This window comes from Simochromis diagramma, unplaced genomic scaffold, assembly GCF_900408965.1.
Source record: "Simochromis diagramma unplaced genomic scaffold, fSimDia1.1 OVJJ01000618.1, whole genome shotgun sequence".
Classification (NCBI taxonomy): domain Eukaryota; kingdom Metazoa; phylum Chordata; class Actinopteri; order Cichliformes; family Cichlidae; genus Simochromis; species Simochromis diagramma.
The window spans coordinates 2,080,029-2,095,538 of NW_024387423.1; the positions used below are offsets into that span (position 1 = coordinate 2,080,029).

At 42.3% G+C, this 15,510-nt stretch overlaps 1 protein-coding gene across 2 annotated transcripts; it reads right to left on the reverse strand.

Moving 5' to 3' along the window:
- Positions 1 to 430: 430 nt before the first annotated feature.
- On the reverse strand, positions 431 to 15,369 carry pop1 (POP1 homolog, ribonuclease P/MRP subunit). Of its 2 annotated transcripts, none has more exons than XM_040012951.1 (16): positions 15,253 to 15,369; positions 14,927 to 15,056; positions 13,254 to 13,403; positions 12,939 to 13,114; positions 12,546 to 12,806; positions 12,354 to 12,441; positions 12,017 to 12,195; positions 11,619 to 11,881; positions 11,404 to 11,497; positions 11,205 to 11,313; positions 10,985 to 11,104; positions 9,410 to 9,531; positions 9,107 to 9,298; positions 2,939 to 3,093; positions 2,074 to 2,289; positions 431 to 1,418 (listed from the first exon to the last, which is right to left on the reverse strand). In XM_040012951.1, the coding sequence occupies exons 2-16, from the start codon at positions 15,051 to 15,053 to the stop codon at positions 722 to 724; spliced, it is 2,949 nt and encodes a 982-aa protein (XP_039868885.1). In that variant the 5' UTR covers positions 15,054 to 15,056; positions 15,253 to 15,369; the 3' UTR covers positions 431 to 721. The 2 variants fall into 2 exon arrangements, with proteins under 2 accessions (XP_039868885.1, XP_039868886.1); XM_040012952.1 differs by having other exon boundaries at positions 15,158 to 15,261.
- Between the last annotated feature and the right edge of the window lie 141 nt (positions 15,370 to 15,510).

Consider the following 15,510-nt stretch of genomic DNA (forward strand, 5'->3'; position numbering starts at 1 on the left):
GAAAAAAAAAAAAAAAAGTGCTTCAGGAGCCATGTTTTTAAAATCTTCTGTCACAATAAAGTGGCTCGCACCGAGGCATCGCTCCGAAAATCTGTTACCAATAAAAGCAATAATGTTCACCTCGAACTACATACTAAACTTTAATGTTGCCAAGCAACTATGCTCTTATCTTCCACCTACATATTATGGGATGTGCAGGAAACTGCTTTTCCTGCCGGTGTGACTATAAAAAGAATGAATGTTAAAGCATCAGTTGTTCTGAGCACTTATGTTGATTGTAGGTTAATGGCTGTGGTTTCCCACAACAGCAGTTCTGTTCAGTATAGTACGCCTATTTCATAGCATATACTCAAAACCTCTTCAATGCAATGGAAGCTGCAAACACCCTCTTAAACACAAAGTCTGTAACATAAATCATCAAGTCCATTCCTTCAGGAAACCCAAACTTAAAAGTTTTAATCTTTCTGAGACAAACCAAGGCTCTCATTCATTTACAGTACTCAACCGATTCTTTTACAGATTATTGATTTAACTAAGTAAAACAAAAGGTAAAGATGTATCTCAGAGTATACTATACTCAACTAAAAAGTCACTTGGTGTCTTGTTGTGATGCCATGCAAGTCAATAAATCTTCAGTCAAGGCACACAGATTCCATCAAATCACTGAACAAATGAAACAAACAATTTACTGAACTCTTGGCATTAACTTGCATAGACTAAATCAGACCTCTATGTTGATCTTAGCAAAGCGGTAGTGCAAGGAGGTGGGGTTCCGAAGCAGCAGCTTTCCTTTGTGTTCGCTTGTCTGATTGAGGAGGGTATTAAGGAGCCCAGCAACGCTCACAAATCCAAGAGCCTCCCCGCAGCCTGCAGACATGGAGAAGTCACCCTGAGTGACCCAGCCCACGGTCACCCGGGAGCAGTGAGAGGCAACACTGGGCAGAGGATCCGGCCACAGCCCTAGGACGAGGTCTGAGGAAGACTCCGAGAAGGATTTAGGGTCTTTGGATGCGTTGGTGCCTAAGTCAGAAGCAAAGATGAGGTCTGCCTTCTTGCCATCAGGCTTATCAGGAGTTACAGAGGGTATTGCGGCCTTCTTAGGGTCCTTTTTTCTGCGTTTAATTCTGCTTTTAAAGTGGTCTCTGTGTGGTGGCTCCTGAGGACCGCCAGTTCCTTGTCGATTTCCTAGCGCCTTTAGGTCCTCTGGAGTTGGTACGCATAACATGGCATGGTACTCCGGTTTGCCCTTTGACAGCAGCGACACATGCACCCACACCAGACTCATCGCATGTGCTGACAGGAACGATGTCACAGCTTCACAGCTGATAGGCGGTAGCTCGCCAACACGGCATGGCCTCTGACCTTTGGATGTTGTGGGTCTGCACCAGGCAGAAAGCAGCTTCAAAGCCTTTCTGTTCCTAGGAAGCAAAAAAAAAAAAAAGATTTGTTTAAAAAGCCCCATTTAAATCAGGTGATTAATACTAAAAGGAAAAGTAGCATTTTCATTGGCCCCATTAGCCATCCTCATAGACCAAATTTTGTTGGAGAACATTTTTAATGCCTAATGTTGAAAACAAAAAGGGAGCCAACGGACGGTGAAAATCAATCCAATTTTTTTCCCATAAAGTCAGTCATTACTCAAAGCTTATGTGATGGTTTTATGAGGATAGATGCTACTTTTCCCCTCCACTAATCACAGTGATGTATTGCAGCAATTTAAGGCTGGATGTACTTTGGGTATTCTCATCGGGGACATTATGATGAAAGGGGGGTAAGACTGGAGAAGCAGCATGCATCAAAGCTGTCAAAAGCAGCGATTGTGTCTCTTAATAAAAAAATACAAAGAGGAGGAAAGAGATGATTGGAGTCCACGGCCTCCCAAAAACACAGCACATTAATCTCAAGGGACTCTAAAAAGTCTGCTGCATTAATATTTCTAAAAGTGCGATTTAGACGTGTGTGATAAAGGCACTTTGGGAGCACCAGTGTGTGTATGTTATTGTACACGTCAGTACTGATAAAAGTTTATCTTCACTCTAAGAAAAGAACACTACAAACGTTTAAAACATGTACCTCAGTACAGTGAATCGGCTCGGAGGTTTTGTTATGCTGATCGCCTGTTGTGATGTCCTCTCCTCGGTCACAGCGTCAGCCTGCGCTGTGGTTCGTGTCTGGCTGCCTCCTTCCCGCACGATGATCTCCCACTCCTCTGCCAGCTGTTGCCAAGGGCAACGGAAAGGAGCCACACAGCCATGCTTAATGTAATTGGTCCTCTTGGCGGGTGGATGCCTACGGAGAGGTCAAAAGGGCAAACCTTGTCAAACCATTGGGCAACCTTGCCAATTTATGCAAGACATCACAAGTGTCGAGCAGTGGATAGAAGGGGACAAGCGACTTTATTAGCATCTCATCTGCATGGCGACAGAGATCCGCATTATGAAAATTAACTGGGTCACATCTTTGGAGTGCTTCCTCTTATCAAAACCTCTAATCTACTGCTGATCTCACCACTCAGGCTGTAGATTATGAATATTATTACCCCCGTTTATGACTTTACACTAAAAACAGAACACGGCGAAGAGTTTTTAGTTCCAATAAAGTCTCATTATCACCTCAGCTAATGTTTATGTAACTGAAAATATTTTACCATCACATTTGAAAGATTGCTTTTAACGTTGCCAGCAGTTAATTAAAACAAATTGGAGAAACATATCCAACATGTATAAACGACTTTGAGATTCTGGGCAAGTTCTTAAGATTCTGTTTTCTGTCTGCAGGCTGACATAGTAGTTAGACGCCAGAATAATATTACAAGATACACAAAAGCTTTGGCAGGACAAAACGTCCCCACTGAAAACGGACCTCACCATGTTTGATAAAAATTAATCACACACTGCATTAATATTTTTCTTCCTTCCCTACTCAGTGTCCAGCTGACCTTTTAAACTTGTTCAGCAGCTCGGCCTCCTGCTCCTCCTGAAAACGCATGCCTGCGGGGCAGTCTGGATAATCACGGGGAAAGTGAGGCGCTGCTTTGTTTTGAGAGTGTTTCAGACTCATATTGAGTCCACCTATGCGAACTCCTCTGTACACCTGCAGGAGGGAGAAACGACACAGAAGAGATGGATTTTTAGCCGACTTCAGAGGTAAAGCAAATCTGAGGGCTTCAGTCAATTCAACTTTATTTATATAGCACAACAACCTCAAGATGCTTCATTTTGTAAGGTAAAGGCCCTACAGTATTATAGCATATCTTACCAACATCACTCTACATTATCAATAAAATGAGGAAGCAAATATAAAGTGAAAGCCTGAGAATCTTTGATATCACCATCTGGCTTATTTGCAACCAGTCTAGGTGATCCTGCCTTAAGCAGTTGGGTAGTAGGTTATCAGATGAAGGTGGTTATAGACATGTCAAGTGTGCTTCCTTTCATGCAGTTTAGGTTATTTGGGGGGGTTAAACCAAGAAAAAGATACAGTGTTACATTTTTCATCTGCAAACCAACAGACAAACAAGAAAAAGAAGTGACCATTATTAAATGTTTCTGCTTCTAATGTGCACATGTATGTTCTGTGGAGTCAGGATTCAAGGAAAAACACACAACTGATTATTAACTCTCAGAGCTTACAGTCCACAACAACTTGATGGCAAACAAGTAAAGTGGAAATATAGTTACCAAGTGACCGTTTATTGTATTTTTATTTTATTTTTTAAAAACAGGCTAATTATAAGATCACTTCCTGAACAGCTGACAAGCAGATGTATTTTTCTATTCTATAGTTTTTTGATTTTATCATACACAAAGGGGGAAATGGTCATTTGATCTCCTGCAGAAACTGCAAGTTAGTTTAATTACAAAGAAATTAACAGCCTTTATTTTCATGGAGAGAGTTGGAATATGAACCAAAATCCAGAGGAAATAAATTACAAAAGTTATGCACTGTTTTACTGATTTACGAGTGAAATAAATGTGAAGTAAAACAGAACTTGCTTACCAGGTTCGCACTCATCTTTACAGCAGCTCTAAATGCTTTACATTTCTTGGCTGATTCTTGGTAACTCAAAGCATACGCTCCCTCCACAGACTTCATATTAAGGATTGAGAACTGGTTAGCTGTGATCTTAATGAGCTTCTTTTTTAGCCACGTTTGGGTAATGGTCATGCTGGAAGACCCATCCTTTAGCAGTTTTCATCCATGATTTTTATGCCAGAATTCTGGATCAAATACCATTTCACTCAATGACATGTAAATCAATTTATAACATATGTAATGCATTTAAAATTCTTGATTTTTGGTTGATCTCTCTCCATTAAAATTAAACTTCCATAAAAACTGCTAGTACCTAGAAGACACAACTATGGTATCAATTTTAGATCCTATGTGGCCTTGTTGTCAAGTTACCACATTCACAAGATTGTCAGGAAACTTGACCTCTGAACTTGAGGTCAAGATGAGCCATATTCGAACTTGTCCAAGATTTTAATGGTATCAATTTATCGGATCCACACTGGCCACTGCGCAGGGTGATGACAAAATCCCATTAGTGTTTTTCAGCTGTGGAGGAACAGCAAAGAGAGCAAAGCTACAAATTTAGTATGGGATCAAATAATCATTCCCCCCACTGTATCTGCTTTTGCCCCACTCAGGGTTCATACACATTTTTCAGGGTCAGATTCAAGCACTTTTTAAGCACATTCAAGGTCAATTTTCAAGCTTTTCCAGCACATTACCAAAAAAGAAGAAAGCATGTTTCACTTTGCATCACCTCAGTAAGACCTTGTAAAAATTTAAACAAATCATCTTAGGTTGACTTAAATGTCTTTTGTCCCCCTTTTGTTAAAAGAGAAAAATGCAGCACACAAAAATAGTGAAAGAGGAAACTGTTGCCTTACATGCATATAGCGTACAAACTCAAAAAAACACATTCCTCTTAAAAATTAAGATGTGCAAATGTGAACAAATCAACTTGTTAGAGATCTTCATCTCCACTGTAAATAAACAACAACCCAGAAAACTGCACCAAACACCAACAAATTAATGTCTTCTCATCAGATATTGAAGCTTCTTTCCTGTGTGACATAAAAAATAGGAGACAGATGTTTGTTTGTTTTTTTGTTCTTTTTAACTAGTTAAGCACCCACGCCCAGAAAAATGGTAAATGGCCTGTATTTGTATAGCGCTTTACTTAGTCCCTAAGAACCCAAAGCGCTTTACACGTTCAGTCATCCACCCATTCACACACTGGTGATGGCAAGCTACATAGCTGTAGCTATAGCTACAGCCACCCTGGGGCGCACTGACAGAGGCGAGGCTGCCGGATACTGGTGCCACCGGGCCCTCTGACCACCACCAGTAGGCAACGGGTGAAGTGTCTTGCCCAAGGACACAACGACCGAGACTGTCCAAGCCGGGACTCGAATTGGTAACCTTCCGATTACAAGGCTAACTCGTGAGCCACGATCGCCCAGTGGGGACATTTCATTTTCGAGCAGGAAGCTCCCCCTTTTTGTTATACCCTTTAGATCAGGGGGCAGCTCTTTAGTCCTTATAGTGCGGCTCTGCGTGGTTTGGGAAAATAAATTAGTATTTAGCTGAAGTGTATTTTATTTATGTTAGTTCTTTTTTTTTTTTTTAAACTTGTAGTTCTAAATTGGAAGATTATTGTGATTTTGCAATATACAAATAAAATTATATTTTGTTATTTTTTCATAGCTCAAAGTAAGCGTCACACTCGCGGAAGCCGGTGTACCCGGTGAAACGCCGTGCATTTATCGAGACTTTCAACCCCAGATAGGCCAATTATGGATCTTCGGCTGTTTGGGTCTTAAAGGTTGCTGACCCCTGCTTTAGATGAACAGAGTTTTTTAATTAAATACATATTCTTTAATAAATGTTCTCTTTTATAAAAAAAGTAGGATAATTTAAAATAATTAATTTCTTAATCGGCTGGACTAACCAATAGTCCACAACTAGGAAACACTGAAATTTTAAGTTAAGTTTGAAAACAGTTTAAAAAAAAATACCCCATTCCAAAATGTCTTGTGACAATCTCATTGGCTTAGGGAGTGATGATTAGGGACTGGTATCGTTTTGGTTTTATCCGATACCGGTGCCAAACCGGTACTTTTGAAACTGTGTCGGTGCTTAAACGGTGCTCAAACCGGTGCTTAAAGAATGGAGAACACAAACTTTGTCCAAAAACCTCTCATGTTCAGCTGTTTTTTTGTAAAAAGATAACAATGTTAGCCGTTTCTGCAGCTATGGGGCATATATGGTATCACTCTTGGCTGGAAGCAGTGCTTAAACAATGGAAAAAAACACCAACTTTGTCCAAAAACCTCTCATGTTTAGCTGTTTCCCACTTTTTCTTTGGTCATTTTAGCCTTTTTGGCCAGGGTGAAGGGAGCATCTGCCATCAAACAAGAAGACAGCCGCATGTAGCTACGACGGTGTTTGCTAGTTCACCTTACATGCATTAATTTAATAACGTGGTTAGCCTACTCAACGTAAATTACACACAAACAACATTAAGCTACTCACGCAGAGAAGAACGGCTGCTGCCGTCATCATTTCTGCTACACTGGCAGGGCTAGAGGCCAGGACTCTACTCTTCGGGTTTTCGGGGGATGTTGCAAACTCCGGGTCCGATAACAGGCAACCCACCCGCAGTAGATGTGCACGGTGTGAGGTCTCGCAGCAAGCTATCAAATACGGCGCATTTCTCGGCTTTTAAAAAAAAAACCCCGCTATGCGTCGCCAGGTGTTCCATCAGATTTGAGGTGTTACCTCCTTTGCACAGTATCACAGTATCACCTTAAAGCACTTGTTGCAGGCTGTTGAGTTTGCATCTTTTGCTGTGAAGTACAGCCAGACTTTTGACCGCTTCGCCTTGGGCATTTTTAAATCTGTAGCTCTGCTCTAAAAGAACGTACGTACCTGGGCCCGCCTACTATCCTCGGAAACGTAAAATGATTGGCTAGAATCTAAAGTGTATCACAGCTTAGGGAAAAAAAAGCACCGAAATAAAGCACCGAAATGTGCGCTGCTTTTCGGTCTGGTTACTACCGTTTATGACAGAACCGGTGCCATCATGGCACCGGATACCGGTACCAATCCCTAGTGATGATGCCACAGGGAGATCTTAAGAATCTTAGGTCCTTTGATGAGTTTCCTTAAGTAGGGGTGAGAAACAACAAGTTTTAGTTCGTTTTAGCAGCATCTGTGTTTGCAGCCTACAAACGTTCACCACAGAAACAAAGTCATCGTATTGAAACTCCAACATGTTTCCAAGAAAAAAGAACAACCAATTCAAAAAGATTACGCCGCCTCTCCTTCCTGGCGTGGCCGGCCAATTACCCCAAATGGCGTGTCATCCTTCCAAAGGGCGTTAGAGGAGAGTAGGAATGAAAACTACCTTCTCCAGAAAAAAATGCAACAAAACTGAAGAAGAGAAACTTCAACTGGAGAACAAGTGTAGATGAATGGAAGCCCAAAATAAAGAGCTGCAAGACAGACAACAGCGCCAGCCGGACATAAAAATTATTAATGAGGGCTGGGGAATCAAGTTTGCTCAAACCTGAGAGCAGATTGTGCACCTCATTAAAGAAAACAGGCAAAAGAGTGCAGAACTAAAAGAAATGACCAACCAGCTCCAAGACAAGAAAACGATGACTGATAAGATACAGTGGGATCTCCAATACATGGAGCGAAGGAATCAGCTCCTTCAAAGACAGCTCCATGAAGCTGTGGAAGAAAAGAAAGAATTCCTCCAACAGAAGGAAGAGCATGACAAAAAGCAAAGAGACATGCAGCACGAACTGAAGAGCATGCAGGAAAAATACCAAATGCTGAAAGAAAGCCTGGATGAAACACTGCGCCAAAATAAAGACCTTCTTCAACAGAAAGAGCAACAACAAGAAAGACTGAAAGAAGGAAAGCGTATCGTCCAGGACTTTGAGTCTAAAAATCTAAAACTGCAAGAGTTTTGTAATCAGCTGGAGGACAAAGCAACTAAAGTGGAAGAAGAAAAGGACAAACTGGAGAAACGCTGCTCACAGATGCAGAAAAGGATCGAGCAAAATGCGAGAAACAACTCAGAGCTCGTTAAGGGGATTTTGGTGGAATATAATAACTTGAAGCGTGAAAACACTCAAATGCAGGCACAAAAACAACAACAAGACAAAATACATGAAGACCTGCAGCTCACGCTCCAAGAAATCCAGAAAAGAAACGAGCAGCTGGAAGACAAGCACAAAGAAGTGCAACAGAGAAATGCAGACATGCACAAGGACAAGCTGATACAGGAGGCAACATCCAAACAACTCCAAGACAAGCTGGAAGAACAACAAGCAACATTAGAAGAGGTGGAACAAAGATGTGAGAAACTTGAAAAGCAAAACACAGAAACAATTGATGAGTTGAGAAATCTCATCCTGGAGAAAAAAAAAAGCGCTCGTGGAAAAGTGCATGAAAAAAAAAGAAAAAATGGTTCCACTTGTTCCGGAGGAGAGACGCTACTGCTTCCTCACCTGATGTAGCCTCGTCTTGCTCCACCTCTGTTAACCCCCCCCAACCAGTCCCGGCAGTTGACTGTCCCCTCCTGAGCCTGGTTCCTGCCCGTTTAAAGGCAGTTTTTCCTCCCCACTGTCGCCAAGTGCTTGCTCAGAGGGGATTGTTGGGGTTTTCTCTCCTCTACCTTGTTTCTTTATTTACTTGTTTAACTTTTTTCATTATTACTTCATTTTACCTTGTTTCTTTATTTACTTGCTTGTTTAACTTTTTTTTCAACTTATCTAAATAAACCATTTGAATTTATCCTTTGAGTATTTTTCATCTCATCTTTACAGAATTTTTCCAAAACATTTTCAAACATTCAGATCTGTCTTTTATTTTCTTCTTGAAACCTCCACTGTAACAAGAAATAAACCACACCACAGTGCACTCTGAAGCAAACTAAAACTCACTATATGAGTTCACAGTACATCAACCCAACAACACAGTAAATAAGTAAACGTGGCAGCATTCGATTTAACCAAACCAAGTAGTGTGAAAGCACCCAAACCACTCCAAGGAAAAGTAAAAATACTCCAAAACGTATTACCAGTGGGATCCAGAAGGCCATCCCCCAGCCTTTGGGAAGCAACAGGTCCCATCCAGCTCCCCACGAGCTCATCTCATGCCCAACCTGCTTGCCCGGCTGCTCAACAAGGAGAATGGGGACACGACCCTGCAGGGGAGTTGGGCTCAGCCTGGAGCCTGGCACCAGCACCTCACTCCTCATACGGTTCAGCTCCTGCAGGCAGTAACAGAAAGTGTGACAAGTAAGAGCCACATGTGCTCTTTCAGGAATGGAGAGGCTAACGCACGATACGACGACAATGCTAGTGGCGAGAGAATAAGCTACCTGCTCAGATATCTTGTTATCGGTGACATTGTCTCGCACAGACTGTTCCCAAATGAAACTCTGACAGCAAGGCTCTGGTACTCCCTCCAACATCAGCTTCCGCCTCTTCTCTTCGTCCACCTCTGGAAGAAACACACATACATGGCATACCCCTATATAACCAGCATCACTAATGTGAGGTGAGAGAGTCCTCGACCTCTGCTTTATGATCTAAAATTTTGATAAGCAGGTGATTTATCAATGATTTAAAAAAAAAAAAAAAAACAAACGTTGTTACATCTGCAGAGTTTTCATTTATGCAGCCAAAGTCATGTTTGCATCTCTCACACTGGGTCTGGCCTTAATAGAACCTGATTTGCCAAAATAATTCAAAACACAGAGCGTTAAAGTAATAACATATCACGCTGCAATGCAGCGCTCTGCTGGGAAACCTTGGGTCCTGGAATTTATGTGGATGTTACTTTAACATATACCACCCACATAAGCATCGGTGCAGACTAGCACACACCACCATGGCAACAGCAGGGCAGGTTGTTTTAATGTTGCAGCTGATTAGGGATGGCCACAGAGTGATCAATCATAATGTTATGCCCCTGTGGGTCCCATTTCACCACCGATTTACCAAAGAGGAGCAAAACACCCATCTAGTACAAGAAAATCTGTACTAGATGGGTGTCTAGTCATCTGTATAGTCAATAAAGTCCAATATGAAGATTTAAACCTGACTTAGTTCAGATGCTAGACATCAAATATGCATTTTCTATAATAACTCAGTACTCCTACTGTAAAGCAGGATGAGGCAAAGAAAAATAGTACTGAGCAATATTACCCAGATATCACAGCAAACCTGTTTGTCAGAGCTCCACCCATATGAACAATAAAAGGTTCCCAATTTACACTTATTACAGCCTCATGATGCTGCGAAGCCATTAAGGCTGAGGGAAAATATGAAGGCATAAATTTATTAGCCAAGCAGTTCTATTTTTAATTGTAGAATTTTCCTGTTTATTCATATGTTCACATATTTGTTGTTGCTTTTCCCTCACAGTCTGAAATATGCCTGATGATCAACTTCATACTGAAATTTGATAAAAGAAAAACTAGAAACTAACAGCTTGATATAAGACATTGAATATCAAGTATAATAATTATGTTAAGATAACAAAAGAGACTTTTATTCTATTTTTCCATTTATGCAATGAGAATGGATCATGAATATGGTACATCCGATTTAAATCAGTAAAGGGCCCTTTTAAAAACAGACCTCATCTTTCAAGCATCTTCTCATAAGTCAGCTGTTGCCGGTCACTAAGGGTGTGTTTGGAGTACAGGGTTCTGCCAGGATTCGAACCTGGAACATCTGCATGGCGAAGCAGAGGCTCCCCGGAGCACAGAACCAGATGTGTACTCACTGAAACAACCTCAGGACCAGAAACAACAGACTGACTCTCTGCTATGTCAGATTTTGCGGCAGGAGAGAAGCAACAGTGTCGATATACTGTGAGATGTACAAGTACTCGACTTTAAAACCCCTTTCCCCTCCTCCACCGTCATATCTGGTATATCTGATTTTACCTTGTGCCTGCTTTACACAAGGCAAAGCTTTAACTCTCTTTCTTGGTAAAGTGAGCCTCGGGTCATCCACAGTCAGACCCAGCACCGTGCCTGAGGGGAGCTCGGCGGTCGAATAGATGCCTGGGTGAACGACAGTCACGGTGAGACAGAAAAGCCTGGACACACAATCAACTAGCAAAATAAGTAATCAGGGATTTTAAAAAGTAGAGGAAAAACAAACCTTTCAGGATGTTAAAGATATCAGCTTGTTGTTGATGCAGAGTCATCTTGGCCTCATCTGAGCAGTGCTGAGGCCACCAGAGGGAGCAAGTCTGGGATTTCGGCACTTCCTTGTTTACAAAAAACAAATTCAAGCATGAAGTGAAAATGAAAACGCCTTTTGGGAACAATTCAAGTTAATAACATAGTACAGTTCTTACATCACAGCCTGTAGCAGCTTCTAAAGTGTCTACCAACACCGAATGGGACTGTGGTCCAATCAGCCGATAGCGTACAATCTCCATTGTGAGATCACTGCACGCACACACACAAAGAATAAAGTGAATGAAACAATCATCAACATCTACAGTAAAAACCAATCTCCTAAATAAACGTTCAATCAAACGCTTCGGTTTGTTCCTGAAATGACACAAACTTTATAACTATTCCATTTGAGCTGGACCTCCAGCTCACTGGGGTGGAGCGTAATCTTGTTCCATCACCCAGGATCTTCTTTGCAGGGGGTCCAGTGGCATCTTTACGGCTACGCTTTCTCTTGGTTCCAGGTACCGGCTTGGTCTCAGGTGTGTTTTCAGGCTCCGACTCTGCCTCCAAGGTGAGATTAACCTCTACTGGTGCAGCCGGAGGTAATACAGCCTCACAACACTGACACACAGTTTGTAATTCAGGCAGAAGATCCTGGAAGGAGGATACCGTATATGGAATTAACAGTCCTGCTGGAGTCATTTGTAAATGTAATAATATCAAGTAAAAATTCAAAAGGACAACCATAAAAATAATTTACAACCAGCAGACCTCTAAAACCAGTCACACCTGCTTAAGAGTGGGATGAGCCCAGATCCACAGCTGCCTGTGCACTGAGCCCTGTGTGCGGGGTCTCCAGAGGAAGGTGACGGGCCCCAGAGGCTGTGAGGGGTACCGTCCAGCTCTGTACACCATGACACTGCCCTGTCTCCTTCCTGACAGACACAGTGCTGCAGCAAACGTAGGGCCTAGAAAAGAAAATCAAAGGTGTATAACTACACTACTTAAACTAAATGTGTAAGTTAGCAGGAGTTGCTGATAAAAACCCGTCTGGTTCTTTTGCCATCAGAACTATTGTCTGAAGGCAAAGAGAGAAGCCCAACGGAAAACCTCAATTATTTCTTACCTGCTTCCTTGCTGGTCAGCTGTGAAAGAGCAGCTAGAAGCTTGTCTTCGTCCCCCTGCAGCTCTATGCAGCAGTAATAAGAGAGATCCTGAGCAGAGATAATGCAAAATGTAAGCTGATGTTCCAGACAGCGACATTACAGTACGTAAAAACAAATTATTCACAGAGTCTGTGTGAACAGCAGGTGGTTACCTGTAGGAGGCAGTGGCTGCTCATTGCTCTGTAGCAAGCCCGGTAGCATTTGTATGTGGGCCTGTCCCCGAGGCAGTAACCCCACTTTTTAACCATGTGGAAGCGCTTGGCGTGCCAAATGTGCGTTTCCAGCCAAATGTTCTTCCGCTGACGGCGGTTGAACTCCAGCAGCAGGTTTCCGTGACGCCGCCGGGCCTTGCGGCTCTTGCTCTTTGCTTGCTCCTTCTTCTTTTTGGAGCCAGCCTGGAGGCCCTTCTCCCGCTGACAGAGGAAGGACAAGTGAGTGGACATGTCCCAGGTACTCAGAGTGGAGGACTTTGTATATAAAATAAGGGTATGGAGGTGTTTGTGAGACATTAAAGTGCTGAAAATAAAATACGTCCAGAAATTTACCATTCTGTTGGCCACCTCTCTCAGTCTGTGAGGAAGCCGCTTGGTGTTGTGGCTCATGGCTCGTCTCCTCATGTGTTTGGGCAGAGCTTCAAACACACGGCTGCTGCTTGTGGTCTTTCTGACAGCTTTCAACATGGCGCTCACCTCTGCAGCCCTGGCCCTTGCAAAAGCTCCAGCTGAGTGAGGAAGGTAAAGATGGAGATGGAAGTCATTCACTGGACCGTAACTGTTCATGAATACCTTTACAGTTCATTTCTTTCATGACTGTCTATGCTCTGAATTAAACTTAATATGTAAAAAATGTTGAGATTTTACCAGTGACGTATTTGGGCATCTCCTTAGTGTAGCCACCACCATCTTTATGATGTCCACGGACCCATCCGCTCTGGTGGGGAGTTTTCTTCTGCCTTTCTGTAGAGGGGTGCACCTCCGAAAGACCACCTTTGAGAGGATCAGCATTTTTTCCTGTCGGGGTCAAACAAAAGTGAGAGTGAGTCAAGTGTGGTCTGCCTCTACAAATGCGTGAAAACTTGCCCAACTTAATAAGGCATCTAACATCTTTGTCCTCTTGTTTATTCTGTTTTCACATGAATCTCATCATAGAAACAACCTTAATAAGAAGGGATTCCTCCCTTGGAAAAAGTATGTTCCCTATATTCACTGTATGAACAACATATGACAGAGGAAGATGAGGAACTAGAAAGAAAACAAAAATTTGGAGGGCACTTAAAAAAAGTCAAAAAAAAAAAAAAAAAAAAATCATAAGAACCAAGTGACAGACAGTCAGCACAACAGGAGGTGCTAGACCTGAACTCAGGTTATTTCACTATAAATGCTCTGATTTGTTCCAAATTAAGTGTGACCATGGACAAGTGCACTCCCATAGGGCTTAAAATCTGGGACTCTCCACCATTTGACCCTAGAACTGAAAAACCTTCTCAGATGAAACGTCTTCAAGGAACTTAAAGAAGTCCAGACGCTTTTCTTTCCAGGCTCCTTAGACTGTGATGAGCTGGATGATTGAGAACCTTCACAGACAGATGCAGTCCTATAAACGCATACATGTACATAAGTACTCAAAGCCTTTGCTCAGGACTTTGTTGAAGCACCTTTGGCTGCAATTACAGCCTCAAGTCTTTTTGAGTTTAAGCTCTGCACACCTATTTTTGGGCAGTTTCTCTTATTCTTTTTTGCAGACCCCCAAGCTCCATCAGGCTGGATGGGGATCAGTTATGTTTGTTATCTTGGATGTGTGCTTAGGGTTGTTGTCCTGTTGGAAGATGAACCTTCATCCCAGTCTGAGGCCCAGAGCGCTCTGGAGCAGGTCAGCATAAAGGATGTCTCTGTACACTGCTGCACATGTACAAACATCCCCCAGCACGATGCTGCCACCACCATGCTCCACTGTCGGGATGGTACTGGCCAGGTGAAGAGTGGTGAATTTACCACAGGTGGGCTCCAATCAGCTATGAGAACAGTCGATCAGTTGAAACAGGATGCACTTGAACTTGAATCTGTGTGTCATGGCAAAGGCTGTGAATACTCATCTACAAGTTATACCTTTGTTTCAAGCAAGCTGTTTCACTTTGTCATTATCAGATATGTCATGTACAATTTAGTCCATTTTGGAATAAGGCACAACTAACATGTTTTCATGCATCTTCCATGACAACACATGGAACAAGTGACACACTGAATTCTTTCTGGACGCACTGCATGGCAAGTAGCAGAAATATCAGATATGACATATATCCATTTACTTAGACAGGAAGAATGTTCTGTTGTGTTTGATATTTAATGTATAGCTATATCAGATACAGTCATGTATGACCTTATCTTTCAAGTATGTATGATACAGTCCAAGGAGAGCAAAACTGGAAGAAAACACATGTGTGCTTTGTTCTGCATTACTGTAGGGGACTCGCTGGCCGTTCCTCCAGTTTAATATGTAATAGGCTACGTGAAATAACCAGGGAAGGCAAGAGTACCGGTGCCAGGGGCGTCTGCTCCATTCTGCGTGCTGCTCTCCACGTTAGATGAAGAAGATGGATACTGCACACTGGCGGGCTGATTTCTCATCTTCTTCTCCCGCATTTTGACTTTAGCCGCAGACATTTTCTGTAAGATACAATAAGACGCTTGAGACCTCGCTATGTGAGCACCTTCTAACCCAAACAGTTGAATGCTGAGCTAAAACGCAGGCTTGCTAGCAACGTTACCTGGCTTAAAGTTGGGGAGTTGTTTTAACTAACAAAACCAAAGCAAAAACATTTCTATACCAAACGTACAGAGGAATTACACTTCACAAGGTTACCTCAAGGTTCCCCAGTGTGATGTGTATCAGAAACGCTGTTCCAGCTGCAGGGACCCTCTAGTTTTACGTTTAGCAACCATGTGAGGTTTCCTCACGCTGGTGCTGGTCTTGTTTGCTTCCGGATATGACGTGTTCAGGGGGGCTTTGTAGAGTATTAGCGCGTCAACAAAAAAATCCAATAAAAACCAAGGTACGTTTTCGTAAGATTATGTGATATGTTGTCACTATTGTCTCTTACTTGAGTTTTAAAATGTCTGA

Coding starts and splice junctions, on each gene's coding strand:
- pop1 (XM_040012951.1), bottom strand. CDS start 15,053: ATGTCTGCGGCTAAAGTCAAAATGCGGGAGAAGAAGATGAGAAATCAG. Junction 13,404..14,926: donor AGCAGACGCCCCTGGCACCG/GTACTCTTGCCT, acceptor TGACCCCGACAG/GAAAAAATGCTGATCCTCTC. Junction 12,807..12,938: donor GAGAGGTGGCCAACAGAATG/GTAAATTTCTGG, acceptor TTCCTCTGTCAG/CGGGAGAAGGGCCTCCAGGC.